General features: G+C 40.9%; 1 protein-coding gene across 6 annotated transcripts in view; it reads left to right on the plus strand.

Moving 5' to 3' along the window:
- The window catches only part of LOC139466846 (1-phosphatidylinositol 4,5-bisphosphate phosphodiesterase delta-1-like), a 102,281-nt gene that overhangs the window by 69,001 nt on the left and 7,625 nt on the right, over positions 1 to 25,655 (plus strand). For 5 of the 6 annotated variants that reach the window (XM_071248582.1, XM_071248585.1, XM_071248579.1 and 2 more), the window contains exons 3-18: positions 1,732 to 1,802; positions 2,562 to 2,713; positions 4,391 to 4,520; positions 5,738 to 5,850; positions 6,319 to 6,385; positions 6,593 to 6,686; positions 7,186 to 7,303; positions 8,460 to 8,545; positions 12,506 to 12,626; positions 14,779 to 14,864; positions 15,752 to 15,828; positions 19,279 to 19,308; positions 23,434 to 23,638; positions 23,909 to 24,088; positions 24,447 to 24,554; positions 25,203 to 25,270. In XM_071248582.1, coding sequence (XP_071104683.1) covers positions 1,732 to 1,802; positions 2,562 to 2,713; positions 4,391 to 4,520; positions 5,738 to 5,850; positions 6,319 to 6,385; positions 6,593 to 6,686; positions 7,186 to 7,303; positions 8,460 to 8,545; positions 12,506 to 12,626; positions 14,779 to 14,864; positions 15,752 to 15,828; positions 19,279 to 19,308; positions 23,434 to 23,638; positions 23,909 to 24,088; positions 24,447 to 24,554; positions 25,203 to 25,270 — 1,706 coding nt within the window. The remainder of the gene's footprint in view (positions 1 to 1,731; positions 1,803 to 2,561; positions 2,714 to 4,390; positions 4,521 to 5,737; positions 5,851 to 6,318; positions 6,386 to 6,592; positions 6,687 to 7,185; positions 7,304 to 8,459; positions 8,546 to 12,505; positions 12,627 to 14,778; positions 14,865 to 15,751; positions 15,829 to 19,278; positions 19,309 to 23,433; positions 23,639 to 23,908; positions 24,089 to 24,446; positions 24,555 to 25,202; positions 25,271 to 25,655) is intronic. The other variant, XM_071248580.1, reaches the window with a different exon arrangement.

The raw sequence follows: 25,655 nt of genomic DNA on the forward strand, positions 1-25,655 counted from the left end.
GAGTGTTACAGTCACACTCACTTGTTGCTGTTTTTTGAAGGGAATAAAACCTCTTTGATATATTAAAACAATATAAAAAATCTTTTATGAAACAATAATCTTTAATTTTTCTCAGCAGTTTTTCAAAAACATGAACGGGTTGATAGGTAGCCTAGTGGTTAAAGCACTCGCTCATCATGCCAAAGACACGGGTTTGATTCCCCACATGGGTACAATGTGTAAAGCCCATTTCATGCGTCTGACATAATGTGTGTGGAATATTGATAAAAGTGGCGTAAAACAATACTCATAATTCCAGTGCAGTTCTTATAATGTGTGTTTAAAACAGATTTTCTGCCAGGCTTTTGTGTAGTGACATATCATTGTATATTGTCCCAACCTAGAATCATTTGTGTCGTGACATATCATTGTATATTGTCCCAACCTAGAATCATTTGTGTCGTGACATATCATTGTATATTGTCCCAACCTAGAATCATTTGTGTCGTGACATATCATTGTATATTGTCCCAACCTAGAATCATTTGTGTCGTGACATATCATTGTATATTGTCCCAACCTAGAATCATTTGTGTCGTGACATATCATTGTATATTGTCCCAACCTAGAATCATTTGTGTCGTGACATATCATTGTATATTGTCCCAACCTAGAATCATTTGTGTCGTGACATATCATTGTATATTGTCACAACCTAGAATCATTTGTGTTGTGACATATCATTGTATATTGTCCCAACTTAAAATCATTTGTGTCATGACATATCATTGTATATTGTCCCAACCTAGAATCATTCAGTATCATACTTATCATTCTGCTGTGAATATAGCCTTGCTCCAAGGCTGTACTGAAAGATAAGTCCCTGGATGTGTAGTAATTCTATCCTCCTGATAGGCAAGTCTAGATATGTGGACAGTAGGGGCTCCAGTCTAATGTAGGGACAATTTGTTCTTATTATTTATATAATCTAGAAATTAGAGACTTGTGCAAGTCTACAGTGGACAGTATCTAGATTGAGTTAGGACTGTCCCACTTTGTCCAACTGACAATGCAACTATCGTATGAACACCATCTTTCAATGTGTCAGAATAAATTGCTAATGGTTTTGTCAATATCCCTCTCTTCCAAGTCTCGTCCGTGTATATATTTAATGGTTATTTGATATTCTGTCAGCAATAGGTCCTTCTGAATTTATAGATGTTATACTGCCACTGAATCTGGTAATTAAAGGAAGCATATGCTTCGTCTCTCTCAAGTACATCAATACTGTGTTATCTCACTGTATCTCGAGCCCCTCACTACAAGGCAAGTTCCATCTATGACTGTTATACATTTGTCCCTTAACCCTGTGGGGAATCCAGGATAGAATTGGTCCACAGCAGCTAGTGTCTGCAGTAACAGGCAACCAAGATATATAAATACATCAGATAGACCCTCTAGAATTCCTTCATTCATTGAACCATCTGTGAAGGCAGACATTATTTTGCAGACAATGACATTCATTCTGCACGTTTCAGCTTGAGTCAACAAAGCCACCGAATCTCTTGTAACACATGTTAAAGCCACTTATTTGAAAATCTATATCTTTGAACCAAACCTTTCTTGAACTGACCTGTTCTTGAGTGGAAGCAATATGAAATCAGATATAAATAATCAGTTTCAGCACGCTAAAGTTCAATGGATCTTAGATAATGTAGTCCTGGTTTTGTATTAACAATGTTTATGTTGCAGTCCGGATATCGAAGATTCGTGAGGTCCGAGAAGGAGAGAAAGACTACTCTAAGAAGCTCCAGGGACTCGATGTAAGCACAGCCCACACAGATCCGCAAATTGATCATTTCCTGTCCGTTATTGGCCCTTAACTATTTGTGGATTTAATGATTCTGCATTTGAATATGGCCCAATGTTATTATACCCTGTAATTGTAGATGCACTGCAACCAGGAATAGTATGATGATACCTTACTGTGTGGTAATCTGATTACAATTCCCTTCAACCATGTAATAAGCAAAAACTATTCTTTATGCACTCTGTCCTGCAGGTTTGATAATGTGAGGAAGTCTTATTTTATGATCTAATATCAGTAAAATTTAAATAGCACCATACTAGTATATGTTTTCCTGGGTTTATGGAAATTTCAGCCATGAATTAAACATTTTAGATAATCTGTCCATCTGAGCCTCTGATATCAGTCACCATTAGACGTGTATACACAGTGTCTTGACTGATGTTGTAGATGTTCTACTGATGACAGACATCAGTGTCTTGACTGATCTTGTAGATGTTATACTGATGACAGACATCAGTGTCTTGACTGATCTTGTAGATGTTATACTGATGACAGACATCAGGGTCTTGACTGATGTTGTAGATGTTCTACTGATGACAGACATCAGTGTCTTGACTGATCTTGTAGATGTTTTACTGATGACAGACACCGTCTTGACTGATCTTGTAGATGTTCTACTGTTCATACACATCAGTTGCCTTTAGAAGTGTCTTAATTAATATTATAGATGATGTACTGATCAACTTATCAGGTCCAATCATTGACTTTCCAGAAAAGCCTGTGCCTGGCAGTGGTGATGGGGGCCAATCACAAGGTGGTATACCTGATGGCCCAGCGGCAGGAGATCCGTGACATGTGGCTGCGTGGTCTGCGCTACGCCATTCAGAAGGACAAGCTGGCCGAGCAGCGCAACGAGACAGACAGATATCCTTGAATTAATCATTAGTGCTTGAGTAATGTGTTCATAAACAATCTCTGACACTGAAACCCTTGACTCACAAGGCCTTATGTTCAACCAACCTTGGTCTGGTCTACAAAGCAGTCTTAGCGCTAAGATGATTGCAAGTCCGATACTTTAACATAGACTTTAGAGTCGTAGTGCTAAGATTATTTTCTGCAAGTAGGCCATGTTCAACAAAGCGATTTTAGAGCTAAGATGATTGTAACTCCCATACTTTAACATAGATTTGTGGCAGACATAGTGCTAAGAGGTTGTGCTAAGAGGTCGCGCTAAGAGGCCGCGCTAAGAGGTCGCGCTAATAGGTCACATTTGTGGAATGTGTAGATATGGGGGTACTCATTTTGGCCTGCCTGGGTGCAACAGTACCTGGTATATAAAACATATTTATTCTTCCCTCCTGTCAGTTTAGCTGTACCCGCTCTGTTCCAGCTAATAACTGAAGAAAATCAATATGAGTCTCTGAAACTATGCCAATGGCTGCTCACTGATGCTTGTTGATGGTCATCGATGGTACACGGTTGGATATACTTGAAATTTCGGCAGACTTTCAAAAAGATGTGTTTTCCGGTTCTTTCTTATCCCAATATAGCTTTCATGAGATATTGCTTTGCTGAGGTCTAGCAATCGCAACTAGGAGACCATTGTGACATCTTCGGTTATCAAGATGTCACAATCAAACAACATCACTAATGGCTCAGTGCATGATAGATGATGGACCAAAAATATGTCCATATTTTGGCACTTTTGGAATATGTCTGGGCTGTGACAAATACGTTCCAAGTATGCCAGAGGTTGCCAGCTCGCATCTTCCCAAAGGCAAGGGAGTTAACTGACTATAAAAGTCCAGTTTCCACCCTTTCCAAACTAGGCTGGAATTTCTGGCCTTGAATCGTAGCGCCCTGTCAGGACAATCTGATGGATAATCAAAATGGGTTAAATAAACAATTTGTGATAAAAACCGATCTTACTTTGTGAAGTGCATCAAATCAGGTGTGAACCTTGACTAAAAACATGAAAATATTTTGGGAAATATCTGTTGATGCTGAGTTGGCGGTACACATGCTTTGCAAATCCTGCAATCCACCATTATCTGAACGGCAGTTTACGAACCGGATGTATTTCTTTACATGATTTTGATTGGACTATGCATAGACTCATTAGTCCAGCCAAAATGTAACTCCATAATCTCGGTATAGTTCAGCAAGGGCGGAAACTAGTATTTTATAGTCAGTTAACTCCCTTACCTCAGGAAGATGGCCAGCTCCACATCTGCAGCAGATGTGCTGCTACTGGAACTCTAGACGGGAGATTGTGTTTCCCCACACGGATATGTCAGACTATCTCGTCTCCAGTTCTTGTTCAAGGTGGTATTGGTACATTTGGTGACCAGGTGTTACGTGATGACTGAACTTGATACTTCTTGGGGTGAATAGATGCCCAAGTGATAGACTCCTTTGCCGATTTGTTTCTATGGAATTACGAGTAAGTCATGTGACTGGTTAGTGATAGTGCCTTGTGGGTAATTTCATTTGTTTACACCCCGGCAAGTTTGAGAAAGATGAATGTCTGAATTATGATGTTACTGGGAGTAGTTATGTGTCTACAGTTTAACCATGTTTATTTGACCTTGACCTTGGCACATGGGTGCGAGAAGCATTCAACATGGCCGACAGGAATGGCGATGGGGCTCTGGACTTTGATGAAGTGATGAAGCTTCTCAAGCAGCTTAACGCAGATCTGAAGAAGGACTATGTCAAGCAGATGTTTGATGTAAGAAATGTAGGATCTGTGTCGTTACTGTGTCCCGATAGTTTCCCAACGATATCCCACCCGTGTCCCATTCATGTTTGTTGAAGCTTATGTTAAATGGTGGACACAGTGTTTTCAGAACCTATGTGATCATACTGTCAGTTTTTGTAACAATACTAGTTATGTTACATGGTGGACACAGTGTATTCTTTAGAACCTATGTGATCATACTGTCAGTTTTTGTAACAATACTGGTTATGTTACATGGTGGACACAGTGTATTCTTTAGAACCTATGTGATCATACTGTCAGTTTTTGTAACAATACTAGTTATGTTACATGGTGGACACAGTGTTTTCAGAACCTATGTGATCATACTGTCAGTTTTTGTAACAATACTGGTTATGTTACATGGTGGACACAGTGTTTTCAGAACCTATGTGATCATACTGTCAGTTTTTGTAACAATACTAGTTATGTTACATGGTGGACACAGTGTTTTCAGAACCTATGTGATCATACTGTCAGTTTTTGTAATAATACTAGTTATGTTACATGGTGGACACAGTGTTTTCAGAACCTATGTGATCATACTGTCAGTTTTTGTAATAATACTAGTTATGTTACATGGTGGACACAGTGTTTTCAGAACCTATGTGATCATACTGTCAGTTTTTGTAATAATACTAGTTATGAGTGTCAACTCCGCCCCTAAGCTAAATTAAAAGTTTATGAAAAACAATTAAAAAAGCAATTCCACAGATTCCCCCCAAAGTGATCATCAGTCAGTTGGAACCATTGTCCGTGAGTGTCTCAGATTGTCTGTGATCTTTAAGTGTCTCAGATTGTCTGTGATTGTCTGTGATTGTCTGTGATTGGCCATGATTGTTCTTGAGTGTCTTTGAGTGTCTCAGATTGTCTGTGATTGTCTGTGATTGGCCATGATTGTTCTTAAGTGTCTTTGAGTGTCTCAGATTGTCTGTGATTGTCTGAAATGTTTTACCCCATTTGGCCATTCCTCTGGCATTAATCTGATGTGCCTAAATGAAATATACATGCTCTCTCTTAAAGTAGCCAGAACTCCAACTCATGAATAGTGGCTACCAGAGTCTGGATATAGCTTACTGAGTAAACTCTGATTGTCTGCCCACAGCTGCCAATGACAGGTTTAAAATGGTGGAATCTAAGCATCAAGATGTATGTTAGGAATTACATTTGTTGGACATTGCTTCTTGCAGAAGGCGGACACAAACAAGAGCACAAAGAGCAAGGCTGTCCTGGACAGGAACGAGTTTGTCAACTTCTACCACGCCTTGACCCAGAGGCCAGAGCTGGAAGAGATATTTCTCCGGTGGGTAGCAGTGTATCTCCCTCTTGTAGGGGTATGGGACGTGATGTAGGGTTTGTTTGTTGTTTAACACCGCACTTAGCAATATCCCAGCTATTTGACGGCGGTCTGTAAATAATCGAGTCTGGACCAGACAATACAGTGATTGACACACAATTGGGACACGATCACATGCATCGACCAAGTCAGCGAGCCTGACCACCTGACCCCATTAGTCGCCTTTTACAGCAATCATGGGTTGGTGAAGACCTTTTCTACCCCGGATCTTCATGGGTCGGGTGGTGTTGGGGTATGGTGGGTGGTTTAGGTGTAGGGGTGGGTGGTTGTTTGGAGGTAGGTAGGCTTTTGAAAATTGATTTAGAATCTATCTATTCACAGGAAGGCATATAGTGTCTTATGTTGCCAGGTTGATGCATAATTATGGTATCTCTTTGTATAGTCCTTGCTTACTCTGACTTCTCTGTTGTACAGATACACACGAGGAAAGGCCTACCTAACAGTACGAGATCTGCTGTCATTCATCAGGGAGGCCCAGAGGGTGAGACAGTCCTCCAGTGTAGCTGACCACGCAGCTGTTGACACAGTGAATGTAGAAGCATGTCATGTTGTTGGAGACTTCCTGGAATACTAAAAATCATTTGAAAAAAAGAAGACTTTAATAGCAACCTTTAATAAAACAAATGAGGTTTTGCCCCAGGCACCTCCCATTTTTCTGTTGGGTGCAGATGTCACTTGTGTGTTTCAGATGATGGACGCAGATGAAGAAACATGTCGCACTTTCATACAGATGCATGAACCCCACTCTGTGCTGAAGCAGAGAGACCAAATGTCCATACAAGGTAGTGTATATCTGGCTATACAGGGTGGTGTATATCTGGCTATACAGGGTAGTGTATATCTGGTTAGACAGGGATGTGTATATCTGGCTTTACAAGGTAGAGTATATCTGGCTATACAAGGTAGTGTATATCTGGCTATGCAAGGTAGTGTATATCTGGCTATACAGGGTAGTGTATATCTGGCTAAACAAGGTAGTGTATATCTGACTATATAGGGTAGTGTATATCAGGCTATACAATGTAGTTTATATCTGGCTGTACAAGGTAGTGTATATCTGGCTAAACAAGGTAGTGTATATCTGACTATATAGGGAAGTGTATATCAGGCTATACAGGGTAGTGTATATCTGGCTGTACAAGGTAGTGTATATGATACTGTGAAAGACGTGTACAATCTATGTGGAAAGGCACCATTGATGTTTTTGTAACAGATCAGTACGAAATTCTCCTGCGATGTGCTTGGTATGTGGTATAAACCAGAGCGGTGCTGATGTTGCAGGTTTCCGGATGTTCCTGTCCTCTGACAAGCAGCAGTTGTTCAACCCGGAACACAGCCGCGTGTACCAGGACATGCAGCAACCCATGACACACTACTTCATCGCATCATCCCACAACACGTAGGTACCTCACACCATGACACACTACTTCATCGCATCGTCCCACAACACGCAGGTACCTCACACCATGACACACTACTTCATCGCATCGTCCCACAACACATAGGTACCTCACACCATGACACACTACTTCACAGCATCATCCCACAACACGTAGGTACCTCACACCATGACACACTACTTCATCGCATCGTCCCACAATACATAGGTACCTCACACCATGACACACTACTTCATCGCATCGTCCCACAACACGTAGGTACCTCACACCATGACACACTACTTCATCGCATCGTCCCACAACACGCAGGTACCTTACACCATGACACACTACTTCATCGCATTGTCCCACAACACATAGGTACCTCACACCATGACACACTACTTCATCGCATCGTCCCACAACACATAGGTACCTCACACCATGACACACTACTTCATCGCATCGTCCCACAACACATAGGTACCTCACACCATGACACACTACTTCATCGCATCGTCCCACAACACATAGGTACCTCACACCATGACACACTACTTCATCGCATCATCCCACAACACATAGGTACCTCACACCATGACACACTACTTCATCGCATCGTCCCACAACACATAGGTACCTCACACCATCACACACTACTTCACAGCATCATCCCACAACACGTAGGTACCTCACACCATGACACACTACTTCATCGCATCGTCCCACAACACATAGGTACCTCACACCATCACACACTACTTCACAGCATCATCCCACAACACGTAGGTACCTTACACCATGACACACTACTTCATCACATCATCCCACAACACGTAGGTACCGTACATCAGTACCACCATCTCAACCACTATATCACTCTTCTGGAAAATAAAACACCATCCACACACTGAATACAGAATACATAATGTTGAGGGTTTGTGTTGGTGACTCACTTTTCACTGAACACAGAACCATTTAAGAGGCTTCAATGCATGGTATTAAAATACCTGGGAATTAGAACACATAGAACAATTAAAAAATCCCAATTTTGAAAAAATAATGATAGTTTTCAAAGTTATCGAAGGACACATTTTAGAATCCTAGATGAATGCTAGATAATTCCCTGTATATATAACCTCATCTATTTCCCCGTGGTTGTCCTTGACGTTGCAGGTATCTGTCGGAGGACCAGCTGAAGGGGCCCAGCAAGGTGGAGGCGTACATCGCTGCCCTCACTAAGGGCTGCCGCTGTGTGGAGTGTGAGTTGATTTACTTTCTGTAGTAGGTAATATCTCATGTTGAAGTCTACATGTCATGTTTGTGTGCCCTGCATAGGCCAACATTAAAATTAAGTATCCCTCTTAAAAATTCTTTCCGTTATTAGAATCTGTATTTTCTTGTCCTTGTTGGCAAATTGTGATACAAGTTTACAATATCAGTTGCTGTGGTCATCAATCTTGCATTTATATTGTGATGTAAGTGAATAATTTGAGTACTGATATGCAACTATATCATTGTGTCATACATTGAATTGAATTGAACTGAACTGAATTGAATTGTGAGACATCTATGACCTATATTTGGGGCTACTCCCTGTGACCTATATTTGGGGCTACTCTCTGTGACCTACATTTAGGGTACACTATATGACCTACATTTGGGCTACACTATATGACCTACATTTGGGCTACACTATATGACCTACATTTGGGGATACTCTCTCAGAGCTATGAATTTGTTTATAGAGGAGAAGCTGTGTGGAGAGCAAGAGAGGCACTGCTTTGAAGTCAATAAGTCATGTGAACTTATCTAAAGATTTTTTAAGCCTGTACACATCTGATTTGGGAAGTTATGAGATTAAGGCATTACCCACAGCTGCTGAATATTAAGATTTAAACAAGGCAGTAGGTAACTGAAACCAAGTAATATGTCAGGGAAACTAACCAAACGATAATTTGATTTGACACCCTGCCCTGGACCCCACTTGATCTACCTTGCTACATGCTAGTTTGTGAACATACTGAACTTCCAACCCTGTCCAGTGAACAGCGCCCCACTTGATCTACATAGCTACATGCTAGTTTGTGAACATACTGAACTTCCAACCCTGTCCAGTGAACAGCGCCCCACTTGATCTACATTGCTGCATGCTAGTTTGTGAACATACTGAACTTCCAACCCTGTCCAGTGAACAGCGCCCCACTTGATCTACATTGCTGCATGCTAGTTTGTGAACATACTGAACTTCCAACCCTGTCCAGTGAACAGCGCCCCACTTGATCTACCTTGCTACATGCTAGTTTGTGAACATACTGAACTTCCAACCCTGTCCAGTGAACAGCGCCCCATTTGATCTACATTGCTACATGCTAGTTTGTGAACATACTGAACTTCACACCCTGTCTAGTGAACAGCACCCCACTTGATTTACCTTGCTACATGCTAGTTTGTGAACATACTGAACTTCCAACCTTGTCTAGTGAACAGCGCCCCACTTGATCTACATTGCTACATGCTAGTTTGTGAACATACTGAACTTCAAACCCTGTCAAGTGAACAGCGCCCCACTTGATCTACCTTGCTACATGCTAGTTTGTGAACATACTGAACTTCAAACCCTGTCCAGTGAACAGCGCCCCACTTGATCTACATTGCTACATGCTAGTTTGTGAACATACTGAACTTCCAACCCTGTCCAGTGAGCAGCGCCCCACTTGATCTACATTGCTACATGCTAGATTGTGAACATACTGAACTTCCAACCCTGTCCAGTGAGCAGCGCCCCACTTGATCTACATTGCTACATGCTTGTTTGTGAACATACTGAACTTCCAACCCTGTCCAGTGAGCAGCGCCCCACTTGATCTACATTGCTACATGCTTGTTTGTGAACATACTGAACTTCCAACCCTGTCCAGTGAGCAGCGCCCCACTTGATCTACATTGCTACATGCTTGTTTGTGAACATACTGAACTTCCAACCCTGTCCAGTGAACAGCGCCCCACTTGATCTACATAGCTACATGCTAGATTGTGAACATACTGAACTTCCAACCCTGTCCAGTGAGCAGCGCCCCACTTGATCTACATTGCTACATGCTAGATTGTGAACATACTGAACTTCCAACCCTGTCCAGTGAGCAGCGCCCCACTTGATCTACATGGCTACATGCTTGTTTGTGAACATACTGAACTTCCAATCCTGTCCATTGAACAGCACCCCACTTGATCTACCTTGCTACATGCTAGTTTGTGAACATACTGAACTTCCAACCCTGTCCAGTGAGCAGCGCCCCACTTGATCTACATAGCTACATGCTTGTTTGTGAACATACTGAACTTCAACCCTGTCCAGTGAGCAGCGCCCCACTTGATCTACATAGCTACATGCTAGTTTGTGAACATACTGAACTTCCAACCCTGTCCAGTGAGCAGCGCCCCACTTGATCTACATAGCTACATGCTAGTTTGTGAACATACTGAACTTCCAACCCTGTCCAGTGAGCAGCGCCCCACTTGATCTACCTTGCTACATGCTAGTTTGTGAACATACTGAACTTCAAACCCTGTCAAGTGAACAGCGCCCCACTTGATCTACATTGCTACATGCTTGTTTGTGAACATACTGAACTTCACACCCTGTCCATTGAACAGCACCCCACTTGATCTACCTTGCTACATGCTAGTTTGTGAACATACTGAACTTCAAACCCAGTCCAGTGAGCAGCGCCCCACTTGATCTACCTTGCTACATGCTTGTTTGTGAACATACTGAACTTCACACCCTGTCCATTGAACAGCGCCCCACTTGATCTACCTTGCTACATGCTAGTTTGTGAACATACTGAACTTCAACCCCTGTCCAGTGAACAGCGCCCCACTTGATCTACATAGCTACATGCTAGTTTGTGAACATACTGAACTTCCAACCCTGTCCAGTAAACAGCGCCCCACTTGATCTACATTGCTACATGCTAGTTTGTGAACATACCGAACTTCAAACCCAGTCTAGTGAACAGCGCCCCACTTGATCTACCTTGCTACATGCTAGTTTGTGAACATACTGAACTTCCAACCCTGTCCAGTGAGCAGCGCCCCACTTGATCTCCATTGCTACATGCTAGTTTGTGAACATACTGAACTTCAAACCCAGTCCAGTGAGCAGCGCCCCACTTGATCTACCTTGCTACATGCTAGTTTGTGAACATACTGAACTTCACACCCTGTCCATTGAACAGCACCCCACTTGATCTACCTTGCTACATGCTAGTTTGTGAACATACTGAACTTCCAACCCTGTCCAGTAAACAGCGCCCCACTTGATCTACCTTGCTACATGCTAGTTTGTGAACATACCGAACTTCAAACCCAGTCTAGTGAACAGCGCCCCACTTGATCTACCTTGCTACATGCTAGTTTGTGAACATACTGAACTTCCAACCCTGTCCAGTGAGCAGCGCCCCACTTGATCTCCATTGCTACATGCTAGTTTGTGAACATACTGAACTTCAACCCTGTCCAGTGAGCAGCGCCCCACTTGATCTACATTGCTACATGCTAGTTTGTGAACATACTGAACTTCCAACCCTGTCCAGTGAGCAGCGCCCCACTTGATCTACCTTGCTACATGCTTGTTTGTGAACATACTGAACTTCAAACCCTCTCCAGTGAACAGCGCCCCATTTGGCGTTCCTTTCCAAGCATACTTCCAAAGGTCGATAGTGGTTGGTCTTGTCAATATCTTGTGCTTTTGAGCTTCATTCCCAGTACGTTCCTTGAATCAGAAAGATGCTAGCTTAATCAGTAAAAGATGAAGAGCTTTGAACTTTGATATCTCAATTACGCAATAATTTCAAGGGTCCTTACTGGAAATATGAGAGTCCTGTAAAGTGATGAAATGGTGAAGTCTGCTGTACTGTAAGATTGGATAATTACTTTAATTACAGGACTTATATACTTCTTGTCAAGAATTTGGAACAGTGAATATTATTATGCTTGGGGAATGTATATATATTTATTTCAGCATACATTCTATACATTTGTGCGTATGGGATGCACATTTCTGTGGCTTGTAAACCTCTGATAGACCCTGTTTTGTACTCGCTAGCTTTAGCTCTATACAGGATGTTGGGGTCCTGTGGACTGATGTTGTTACTGATGTTGTTGTTACTGATGTTGTTCTCACTGATGTTGTTGTTACTGATGTTGTTGTCTTGCAGTGGACTGCTGGGATGGGCCTGACGATGAACCCATCATCTACCATGGTTACACCCTCACCTCTAAGATCCTCTTCCGTGACGTGATCATGGCTATCAAAGACTACGCCTTCAAAGCCACTCCGTGAGTATTTCAGTTCAACAATTCATGCTTAAAAATTAATGGATCAATTTTTATCTCACCTGGACAAATTTAAGTTATCATAATTTGATTTTTATTGAACATAGAAAGCAAGTCCTCAGTATTATATGCTACTCAAAAGATGTTAAGGAACAACTGATTTTTTCATATGACTCTAATGGGGGGTTGGCAGTCGGGGAGCCAAGTGGTTAAAGCGTTAGCTCGTCACGCCGAAGACCCGGGCTCGATTCAAGACATGGTTACAATGTGTGAAGCCCATTTCTGGTGTCCCCCCACGTTGTGATATTGCTGGAATATTGCTAAAAGCGGCGTAAAACCATACTCACTCACTCTTTAACTTGTTTTGAGTAGTATACTTAACTGCAAAAGAAACACAATTTCTGTAAACATTTGTAACGCAAGTCATATTAGCTCAGCTCCATTCTGTTGGAGAACTGGGTGTAAGTAAACATTTTCCTGCATCATATCCTGGCCTGGAAATGCAGCTGGTGTTGATCACAAAATTCAGTGGGAGCGGTTGCGAACATTCCTTGTGCAAATCAAGATGCGTGTGCAGAATGAGATAGCTATGGGTATAAAAGCTTACCACTACCAACAGCACCGACGACCATCCATGTAGTGGTCGGCCCTGAGTCACTATGCCTTGACAAGATCGTAACATGCATCACCATCACCAGCACCATCCTTGGCGCCGCTGAAACAGCTTGGCGCCTATCAGTGCCGATACAGTGCAACGTCCCCTCATTGCCAGCAACATCTTTTGTTGACATTGTGCCCGAGTGCCCATCCTTACAGGCCGACATCGTCAGGTACTACTCGGATAGGCAACACAGCGTCAACATTGGTGTCATCAGCAATGGAGGAATGTCATCTTCTCGGATGAAAGTCGTTTTTGTCTGAACCAAAGAATTGGACCTGTGGTCTTCGAAAATATTGGTCCAGGCAGGGGTAATGGCGTCATAACACAGCGCTACACTGACCAAGTCTGCAGACCCTTACGCCTGTCACCAACGCCGCATGTTCCAGCAAGACAATGCTCATCCCCATACAGCTAGAGCCACTAGAGGCATCCTACAACAGTATAACATCATCACCTTACCTTGGCCTGCCCTCAGTCCGGATTTGAATCCAGTAGAACACTTGGGACGAGATCCAAAGACGTCTCAATTACTTCCAAACAAGACCCACAACCACAGCGGAATTGAGCGCAGCTGTTCTACACATATGGGCCGAGATCCCCATCAACCACCTGGGGCACTCGATGCACAGAAGATGTTTTGCCATCATTAATGCTCATGGGGGGCATAGAGCCTTACAAGTCTTGGGATGTATGGCATTGCCCTGAATTGAAATCGCCAATAACCATTGTTAACACTGTTCTTGATCTGTGTAGAATCTTGATATTCTCGACTTTTAAATGTTGTTTTAAGAAGTATTTGAAAATACACATGCTCAAATACATACCGGTAATAGATCTTGCATTTCTGTTGCGGTTGAGTGTATATATGTCACCATGCATGATCAAGGATATTGGGCTTTACACAAAAGAGAAGTTCCAACATGCCTGTGAACAACATCCCAGTTGACGTTCCTTTCCAAGCGTACCTTCAAAGGTCAATCTTGGTTAATCTTGTCAATATTGCAGAGGACAAACTATATTTAATTTTTTTATCAGAGTGTATTTGAGCTTCATTTCCTAATAAGTTCCTTGAATCAGAAAGATGTTAACTTAATCAGCTTGTCGTAAGAGGCGACTAATGGGATTGGGTGGTCAGGCTCGCGGACTTGGTTGATGCATGTCATCGATCCCAATTGTGTGGATCGATGGTCATGATGTCAACCACTGGATTGTCTGGTCCAGACTCGATTATTTACAGAATACAGCTGGAATATTGCTGAGTGCAGCGTTAAACAACAAACCAGCCAACCAACCAACCTTTGCCTACAAAGCTAAGGGTCCAGAGGACTCAATAATTTCAAGGGTCCTTACTGGAAATATGATGGTCCTGTAAAGTAATGAAATGGTGTAGTGTACTTTACTGTATGCACACACACATACACTATGTGGAACAGAAGTTGAGTAACTGGTTGTCATGCTTTCAACTAACTCCCTCTCTCACTCACTGTGTTGCAGGTACCCCCTGACCCTGTCCTTAGAGAACCACTGCTCCATTGACCAGCAGAAGGTGATGGCCAAGCACCTGACTGAGATTCTGGGCGGTATCCTTCAGGGGCAGAGGGGAGCCGGCTGGTTCGCCCGTCACACCTGACATAAGAGTTGATTCCAGACACAATGTGTGACGTTTCCCATCAGGGTTGATTCCAGACACAATGTGTGACGTTTCCTATCAGGATAGTTTAGGAATATTGGTGTAAAATGGTGTAAAACTCATGTTGTGTTTCCCTGGAGTAGCCGTACATAGCAAGCACTGATTCATGAAGTGTAAGCCAGATCAGATCCTTCACTTGTTATTGGCAGGTGTCATTTGGGGGTTTTGTTTCTTGGAAAAAAAAGGAAGTCAAAATTCTCAGCTTGTTTATGTTTTGTGTTTGCATATAACCCAGACAGCATCTGTGTTACCAGAGAACAAATGTTAAGTCTTGCAAAGTGACTTGTTATTTTATTATCTTATTTTCACAAGGCTACATTCTCCAGTTAAGTAGCACCATAGCTAAATAGGGCCCACTTGTCCCCAATCACTTTCTCTTGCAAAAGTCATCGACAAAAAATGAAATTAGAGTCACAAATCTGTTGTCCCCTTGATTACACAAAGGTGTCCCTTATGTTTTCTTGCACTTTATTGTATCTACCCAGAATTCGTCTTCTAGAACCCAGGCTTGTTGTAGGAGGCAAATAACTGGATTGGGTGTTCAGACTTGCTGACTTGGTTGATGAAAGAGATCATATCTCAGTTGTGTAGATCGATGCTGATGATACAATCACTGGATTGTCTGGTACAGACTCGATTGTTTAGAGACTGCCGTCATATAGCTGGGATAGTGTTGAGTTTGGCATGAAATAACACTCACTCACTCACTCACTCACTCACTCACTCACTCACTCACTCACTCACTCAAATGTTTGTACGTCCTTACATCATTGTCAGACATGTTGTGGTACCCTGAGGGAGATCTCGACCACACACCCAGCCCACAAGGGCTGAAAAACAGGATCCTCATCAAGGTAAGAGCTCACCTGGTGCACAGAGGGAGTACATAGTTAGCTCACCTGACCAACAGATTGATTGCTTTCTTTAAGGATTATAAAAAGCTTCAAGCAGATATATGTGAACATGCACGAAGTGTTGTCTTACTAGTAGTGTAGTGATTAGTGGTGATGAGAGTTATACTGATGGACAAAAGTAAGGGAATACCTAACATTATTGCAGATGAAGGTATCCTGTTTTTTTCAATGATGCTTCGCGCAAGCAAATTAACACATTTCTTACACAGTGACATGCCACTATGTTGCCAACGACCTTCAGACAATAATGCTTCCTTTAATATCTGTTCCCTTATTTATATCCATCAGCATACTTTTGATTACAGTCGACTCTCGCCTCAAACCTTGTTAACTAAAGAAAGTTATTTTCTTAACTGTCAAATTGAAGAAAACTTTTGATGGGCTACTTGACCTCAATAGACCTTGACCTGCTGCTTGCCCTTAATGAACCTTGACTGCTATTTGACCTGCTTCTTGACCTTAATTAACCTTGACCTGATACTCAACCTCAGTAAATCTTGACCTACTGCTTGACCTTAATGAACCTTGACTGCTATATGACCTGCAACTTGACCTTAATTAACCTTGACCTGGTACTTGACAACAATCGACCTTGACCTGCTGCTTTACATAAATGAAACTTGACCTGCTAATGAACTGGATCACCATGAACTTGACCAACTGCCTTGACATCAACAAACCTTGACCTAGTTATTGACCTCCATAAATCCCTACCTTCTACTTGACGCGATTCTGTCCCCTGTCATCCCATTTTACTTAGAGAGAGTCCGCTGTATGAGAAAGTGTGTATTTGTCCCATGATGTCCTGATTATGTTGCTGGATGTTGGAGGAGAATGCTTGTAATTGGTCTGTGGAACTCAACTATGAGTTGTGTTAACTCACTCAAAGCAACATGAAACCCAACTCACTGGCCTAATATTGAACTAATAATCACAGATCTTTACCGTCACGTGTTTACATGTTGTTGTTCATGTTTCAAGATTCAATTAGTCTGTATGCATTACAAGTTATGACTGTTCAGACAAATCATTTTTAGATGGTAGGATATAAAAAAAATTCAGAATTGAGGCAATTATGAAAGGATCTTGGCCCTGACATCTCGTAAAAGTCTTTTAATATAAAATTTCATTGTCAGAGAATAACCAGTCTTGATTAGCCTCTCCAAACAGAATGCACTGGGCAAAAAAGCAAAATAGCTGTGAAAATGATATTTGTTGGTCACTGAAATTCAGTGATAAGGCCAGGTGTTAGAGTGGGCATGTTCTGTAAGGAATGTGAAAGTCATATCATGGACAGTAGTAAATATGGGACAAGTTGATGACAAGTCAACATCTAAGTAATGCCTATCAAACATTTCAAGCCAGTTGATGACCACGTCAACATCTAAGTTCTGCCTATCAAACAATTCAAGCCGGTTGATGACAACGTCAACATCTAAGTAATGCCTATCAAACAATTCAAGCCAGTTGATGACGTCGTCAACATCTAAGTAATGCCTATCAAACAATTCAAACCAGTTGATGACAACGTCAACATCTAAGTAATGCCTATCAAACAATTCAAGCCAGTTGATGACGTCGTCAACATCTAAGTAATGCCTATCAAACAATTCAAGCCAGTTGATGACGTCGTCAACATCTAAGTAATGCCTATCAAACAACTCAAGCCAGTTGATGACAAAGTCAACATCTAAGCAATGCCTATCAAAGAATTAAAAAAATATATGTTTCTGATTGGTTTGGTCTGATTTATTATTAGTCGAAGCCAACCATGAACTTGTTTTGTCCCGAGTGGAATCTCATTGATGGGTGGATGTTCTACCACCATCTTCCTTGTACCTTACCCACTTGTTTCATGTTTAAATAGGATAAAAGACCAGTACTACTATGTAGCTGCTATACAACAGAGTGGTCTGTGTCTTCCTCTTCTGTGCAGCAATTGTGTAATCATTCTAGCTTACCTGGACCAAAGCCCATGTGTGAGGTGTTGCTGTGTCACCTCGAGTGCTATCTGTTGTGCCGCTTCTGTTAAAGGGAAACAGGATCCATAGTCTGGTGCTGATATACACCATAAAACAAACTGACAGACAAAGTGCTGTTTTGGGGGGACTTTAGTCAAATTTGTTTGGACTGCCAAATAACCCAAGCCTTGCCCCTTCTAAGAGAGTCTCAATGAATGGCTGGATGTAGAAGGCAGGAGGTATGTTTTGAGGGGAATTTATACTAAATACCAAAGTGAATTTTGTGATATGCATTATTGACGACTTCTCGCCTTGCGGTCTCAGTCAAACTTTTGTGAGGGCTGCAGGTGCATAAAGTCTTGGCTGAGTAGTACATGATGAGTGAGTGAGTGAGTATGGTTTTACGCCGCTTTTAGCGATATTGCAGCAATATCACGGCGGGGGACACCAGAAATGGGCTTCGCACATTGTGCCCATGTCGGGAATCGAACCCGAGTCTTTGGCGTGACGAGCGAACGCTTTAACCACTAGTATACCCGACCGCCCCTTGTACATGATGAGCCTAAAAATACCAAGTCATGTGCCAGATTCCAGCATCTCTATTGATTTACCTCTACATACCTATTTTGAAATTGAAAAACAAATTTCATTTGCTGAAAAAGGGCCATTGCTACTAAACCATGGGATTTCTTGCTGAGAATTATTCTTACTATTTAGCTGAAGTAGATTAATGATCAGGGTATTGGCTCGAGGGGTTCAATTCTTAGTCTGGATGTTGTGTGTGAAAAATTCATAAACAGTTTCATAAAAGTTTCAAAAATATTTTTACAGAAAGTTTCATCAATGTTTTTTAATAGTTTGAAAGATGTTGACTATTGACACAGTGTCCCTTGTCTGTTATGGCCAGTAACGTGTCAGGATCTGGACAGGAGAAGGTTGAATAAACTAATTATGTTGATATGTTAAAGATGTTTAGAATTGATCTGTTGCATTATTGTATGAAAATGTTTTCTGTTTTCCAAAAATTTATTCATGAATAAATAAATTTAATATCTTTACTGTTTCTTGAATTGTATCAGGTTCTTTTTAATTTCAATATTTATTTTTCTTTCCTTATTATTACAATTATTTGATAAAACCCTACTTGCAACATTTTTTGTATTCTCCATTGTGTTCAGGTCATTCACATTATCAGTGACAAATTATAAACACAATATTGAAAAATAGATATTTGGTACAGAGCCAAATACAGATCTTACATAACACGAAGTATATTCTCTGCTTTTTCAGCATAGCTTTTTCCTCATTGATTATCATGCTCATTTTGAGAGTGTTTTCTAACCCTTTCCTCTTCCATGGAAAGAGGTGTTTTTGTCATGTGTAACTAACTCGCTAATACGCATCGCTTGTGTATTATTTGTCTTCACAGGGTAAGACATTGGCACCAACTCCTCTGAAGGTAGATCAAGTGACAATAACATGTTTGTTTGTTGGTTTAATGCTTTTTTACACCATTTGTCCTGTGTTTTACAATTATTTCATTGATAACAAATTACTATGGTTAGCAGTTTAATATTGTTTATTTTTTGGAAAGTTTTTTGGTATTTGGTTTATATCAAACATCACTAATATTTTTATTTCAGTCCATTTAAATTTTGTTACATGAATATTTTATTGATTGTCACCAAGTAATATAGATTTTGTCAAGTTTGTTTTATTTGTGTTTTTTGCACGAGTAAAATGTAATTTGTCAGTTGTGCATCTACACAGTTTAATGTCAGATATAGGATAGTGTTCTAGTGTTTTACGTTCACTGATAGGCTAGGAGTTGTACGAGCACCCTGCATAAGTGAAATCCATTTTTATGCATATGTTTGCCACACAAATATACATCTTTAGCATTTTGTCCAAATATTCCAAACCCAGCTTCACTTCTTCAGCTTCTCGGCCAAGGAACAGCCTTCTGCTGCCACTTGTGTAGGGCTGTTGTACAGCTGTTGTGCACATCACAGCACATAGTCCATTGTCATACTTTGCTTTGCAGTTGGTCAGATGTTTTACTCCAGGTCTGGAGGGGATCATGTATGACTCTTGTTATATTCTGTTTTATTAAGATCAAACCTTTGCTTTATTTTCTCTTTCATTATAAAGAAATTACATGATGAACTTATCAAATTTGTAGTTTTCAAAAAAACTCTGAAATGTTTCCAGAATAATGAATTAAATGTTCAGTTAAATGCTGTAACAGTCCTGGAATCCTACACTTAGATAACACGTGGACTTGCTTTCAGTCAAACAGTGCATCCGTGGTGGATAACCTTATATGAAGGGTTTGCATAACTGGAAATAGATGTTATAAAATCAATATAAAATCATATTAATTCTGTTCAAGTTAATAATATTTCATTGTAGCATTAATATTTTGTTTAATATGAGTTATCATTTACATGATTTATGAGAGGATTTAATGAATATTTGTAAAATTTGTTAAATTTAATTTTGTGAAACTAGTTCCATTGTCGAGATAGAGATTTATTTTCTTCCACAACCTCATCATTTGTAGTTAGAAAATAATATTTTTTTAATAATATATTTGTTTTATTTTAACATAATTATTAGAATTTTCCAGTGGGTATTGAGGTATTATTAAGCTTATATTGACTTACTCTCATCCCAGACATTGCGTGCTGCTTGAAGATATCTGTGACTTATTATCCTGTGTGTCGTGCTTCCTAACATCCTAGCAATATCATATACTGTAATATCATCAACTTCACACTGTTATCATCCTGTTATGTGTCAGATACATCACCTAACGAACTGTTGGTATACATTCAGTATTCTTAATTATATTCATTAAAAGGCTTACCCTTTTGTGTTCTGGGGCAGAATATGCTTTTTGAAAGAGTAAAAATTAATTGGATTTGTGGTTTTAAAGTTTTGACGTGGCTGATTGTGTGACAAAGGGGCTTGTTGCTCATGCTATCAACCTCTAGTTTGTCTGTACAACACATGAGTATCTACTTGCCCTTATATAGCTGTAATATTGCTGACCAGCGTTATACAGCACTGTAATCCATGAAGATCAGGGTTACACTGGGTCTCAGCAAACCATGCTTGTCGTAAGAGGTGACTAACGGGTTGGGTGGTCAGGCTCACTGACTTGGTTGATACATGTCATCTTATCCCAATTGTGTAGATCGATGCCCCTGACATCAATCAGTGGATTGTCTGGTCCAGACTCGATTATTTAAAGGCTGTCATATAGCTGCAATAGTGCTGAGTGCTGAGTGCGGCGTTAAATAAAAAAAACCCAAAAAACAAAAACTGTCAAAGAGTATAAGTTACAATGATTGCATTCAGAGAAATATGTTCGAAGATGTTTTTTTTAAAATGTTGCTTTAGGGATACTGATTCTTTTGTTTTTAGATTTGTTTTTTTCTTTTTGTCTTACTTTTTTGTCTTTTTTTTAAATGACCATTTTTTGGTGATGATTGATAATGAAATATATAGAACATTCAACTACAAGGACCATGAAGGTTGCAGTGTCATTATGTATCCTCACCTATCCTCACCTATGTAACTGTTACAAGAGCACATCAGCTGTAACCCAAATGCCTTCCATGTTATCTCTGTGTTGCAGGATGATGTTTCATCAGATTAATTTTGCACTGAAAGTGATATTGATAAGTATTGGCAAGGATGCAAATATGTACAAGTAGGCAATAAGACCGCGCTCCTTTGAATTTTGTGGACTTGATTTGTTCAACAAACAAACAAATAGTGTATGTCTAGGGTATGACATTGGTTCAGTTGAATGTTTGGAGTAGGTTGCATGTAAGGAATTCTTTATAAAGGCCATTAAACCAAAGCTATGTCACCACTGTAAGTATCATGCTGGAAATATTGGCCGACATGCAGCAGACCACCTTGTAATGCGAGGACACCCCTGAACACTGAAGTAATTCTTGCCAATTTTGATTCTAAAACGTACACCACTAACATGACATCACAATGTTCTACAGACAGGGCACACCACTTACATGACGTCACAATGTTCTACAGACAGGGCACACCACTAACGTGACGTCACAATGTTCTACAGACAGGGCACACCACTAACATGACATCACAATGTTCTACAGACAGAGCACACCACTAACATGATGTCACAATGTTCTACAGACAGGGCACCTCACTAACATGACATCACAATGTTCTACAGACAGGGCACACCACTAACATGACGTCATAATGCTCTACAGACAGGGCACACCACTAACGTGACGTCACAATGTTCTACAGACAGGACACACCACTAACATGACATCGCAATGTTCTACAGACAGGGCACACCACTAACATGACATCACAATGTTCTACAGATAGGGCACACCACTAACATGACATCACAATGTTCTACAGACAGGGCACACCACTAACATGACATCACAATGTTCTACAGATAAGGCACCTCACTAACATGACGTCACAATATTCTACAGACAGGGCACACCACTAACATGACATCACAATGTTCCACAGACATGGGTCACGATATGGCTGAAATATTGCCGATGTGACGTAAAGCTTTAACTCACTCACTCACTCACTACAGACAGGGCACACCACTAACATGACATCACAATGTTCTACAGACAGGGCACACCACTAACATGACATCACAATGTTCCACAGAGAGGGCACACCACTAACATGACATCACAATGTTCCACAGACAGGGCACACCACTAACATGACATCACAATGTTCTACAGACAGGGCACACCACTTACATGACATCACAATGTTCTACAGACAGGGCACACCACTAACATGACATCACAATGTTCCACAGAGAGGGCACACCACTAACATGACATCACAATGTTCTACAGACAGGGCACACCACTAACATGACATCACAATGTTCCACAGAGAGGGCACACCACTAACATGACATCACAATGTTCCACAGACAGGGCACACCACTAACATGACATCACAATGTTCTACAGACAGGGCACACCACTAACATGACATCACAATGTTCCACAGAGAGGGCACACCACTAACATGACATCACAATGTTCCACAGACAGGGCACACCACTAACATGACATCACAATGTTCTACAGACAGGGCACACCACTTACATGACATCACTCAATACAAGCATGCATTGATATACACAATGGACTAATTTCCAACAAAACGTTGAAACTCAACAACATGAAACTATTGCAGGTAGCTGATTTGGAATCTATTCATTGCTCATAAATGATTGTGTACCCCACATATACACACATATATCTATATACTTTGCTGCACTGGAATAACATAGGAAGCTATGGGTTTTTGTGTCCTGTGGAAAATGGTGAGGATCCTTTGATATTAGTTTTTCGTTGGTCCATATTAAGGGAATTTAGTGGGCTTTGGGTATTAGGTGTGAGTAATTTCAGCATGTACAGGTGAGTTTATTCATTCACAGTTTTGTAAGTGGGTTAGGAATGAAGGGCGGCATTGCTTAGGTGCTAGAGAAGATTCTGGCTGTGCTTGTGTTGACGTTGTTGTGTTATTGCAGGGGAAGAAGCTGCCCACAACGACTCACGACAATGATGATGTGAGTGACGAAGAAGATGGAGAGGGTGATGTCAATGAAAACACGGAGCAGGAGGAGCAGAAGAAGAGTAGCGGACACAAACACATCAAGCTGTGCCAGGAGCTGTCTCGCATCACCGGCATGACCAGCATCAGCTTCAAGGACCCCGAACAGGCATCCACATCAGGTAGATGGGGCAGGTGATGGAGGGAAGGAGTGAAGGGGAAGAAAAGGAAAGAAGGAGGGATAGAGGAGTGACTAGGGAAGGATTTCATGGAAGGGTTTGGCAAAGGAGTGAGTGAAGGGAAAGAGGGATTGAAAGAGAAAAGATTTTGGGAAGTGGATTGAAGGAATAGTCCTTTGCCCCTTCACTATCTGAGCAATTAGGGTGAAGAGTTGTCTGTATTTGGTAGTTTCCAGACGTGCCACAGTCTCCTATTTATCTTTGATGTTACAGGAGGGTTCTTGGCTATCTATTCCCTTGGAGAGAACAAGATTGAGAAACTTCTACAGACTGTAGCAACGGGCATCAATCAGGTGTCACACTACAAGCTGCTGCGGATCTACCCTGCCGGGTCCCGCACAGACTCCTCCAACTACAACCCTGTGCCCATGTGGAACCATGGCTGCCAAGTTGGTAAGCACTACTGTTTCTGTCTTGTTATTCCACCCCTGTGGTCATGTGGAACCATGGCTGCCAAGATGGTAAGCACTACTTTTTCTATCTTGTTATTCCACACCTGTGCCCATGTGGAACCATGGCTGCCAAGATGGTAAGCACTACTTTTTCTGTCTTGTTATTCCTCTCCTGTGCCCATGTGGAACCATGGCTGCCAAGTTGGTAAGCACTACTTTTTCTGTCTTGTTATTCCATCCCTGTGCCCATGTGGAACCATGGCTGCCAAGATGGTAAGCATGTCTGTTTTGTTTATGTTTCATGTTTTGTTTTATATTTGTTTCATGAAAATAAGGAAATGTTTTATTCTGAATTTCAGTGGCCTTGAACTATCAGACAGGAAGTGAACCTATGCAGTTGAATCATGGGAGGTTTATGGATAATGGCAACAGTGGATATATCCTGAAACCTAATTTCTTACTCTCAGGTAAAACATCCTCTTTAGATAATAATCAACTTAAAACTGACAAACAATTTGACAAACAATTGAACCAACAACCCTGAACTAAGATCCATCTGCTATCCATGTACCTTCTCCAAGGTTGGTCTAGGGGTTTTAAACACCTCCTTGTGAAACCCTTAGACCGGAAACTACCAAATTTATAAATTGGTTTAAGGCGGTTTGGATTTGTTATGATATTTATTGACATGAACGACAACTAGTATTGTAATGTTTGGACAAACAACAACACCATGACATACAGAACTAACTCCGAGTAAGTCACTGACCCAGGTAGACAAATTTACTTAAGTCTGTAATCAATTCTAACCTTGAAAACCAATCTTTTTCACACCTATTTATTCTCATCTTGAGTCTTGATGTTAAGCTTGAAATCTTTTTATTTTGATTATTGCAGGTGACCTTTGTAAATCAAATCGCAAAAGGGATCTTCAAATTTAAATATTTAAATTGGTTGTTCTTGTGGGCCTAAATGTCCTTATTCAAGATAATGTCTTCATAGTCAAGTTCTACTTTGCATCCCCCTTTAGAAATTCTTGACATGGATGTTTGTCTTGTTTAAGACAAAATTGAATAGTTGTCCATGTTGAATGTTGTTTTATGGTGTATTTACAGAGGAGATGTTTGGTATCGTCAATGGCACTGTCACAAGGAGCAATATGTCCAAAGTCCTCAAAATACAGGTGAGAACTTTTTTTTTCAGGTGAACAATTGACTTGTCTTTGCATGTGTTTGTGATGGATGCCATCAGTGGTGCAGGATACTCTTACCTTGTCGAATGTACCATCACTATATGATAGTGATTCACAAACACATGCCTATGGTATGTCAGCATCATACAATGGACTCGGCTTTTTGAGAGATTATTTCTGATTATAGAATTGATTGTGTCACTTTTATTTACAAAACAGATCACAAAACATGAATGAGTAGTATTAGTCTATGCAAATGGTTTGTTTATTATCGGGAGGAAGTCAGAACATAGAAACTTTTGTGGGGGTGACTTTCAACCATGGCTTGTGGAACAGATTCATGAAACTGAAACATATTCTTCGAGATGACTTCAGT

Source organism: Haliotis cracherodii, unplaced genomic scaffold (assembly GCF_022045235.1).
Source record: "Haliotis cracherodii isolate W230 unplaced genomic scaffold, xgHalCrac1.p SCAF_19, whole genome shotgun sequence".
Taxonomy (NCBI): Eukaryota; Metazoa; Mollusca; class Gastropoda; order Lepetellida; family Haliotidae; genus Haliotis; species Haliotis cracherodii.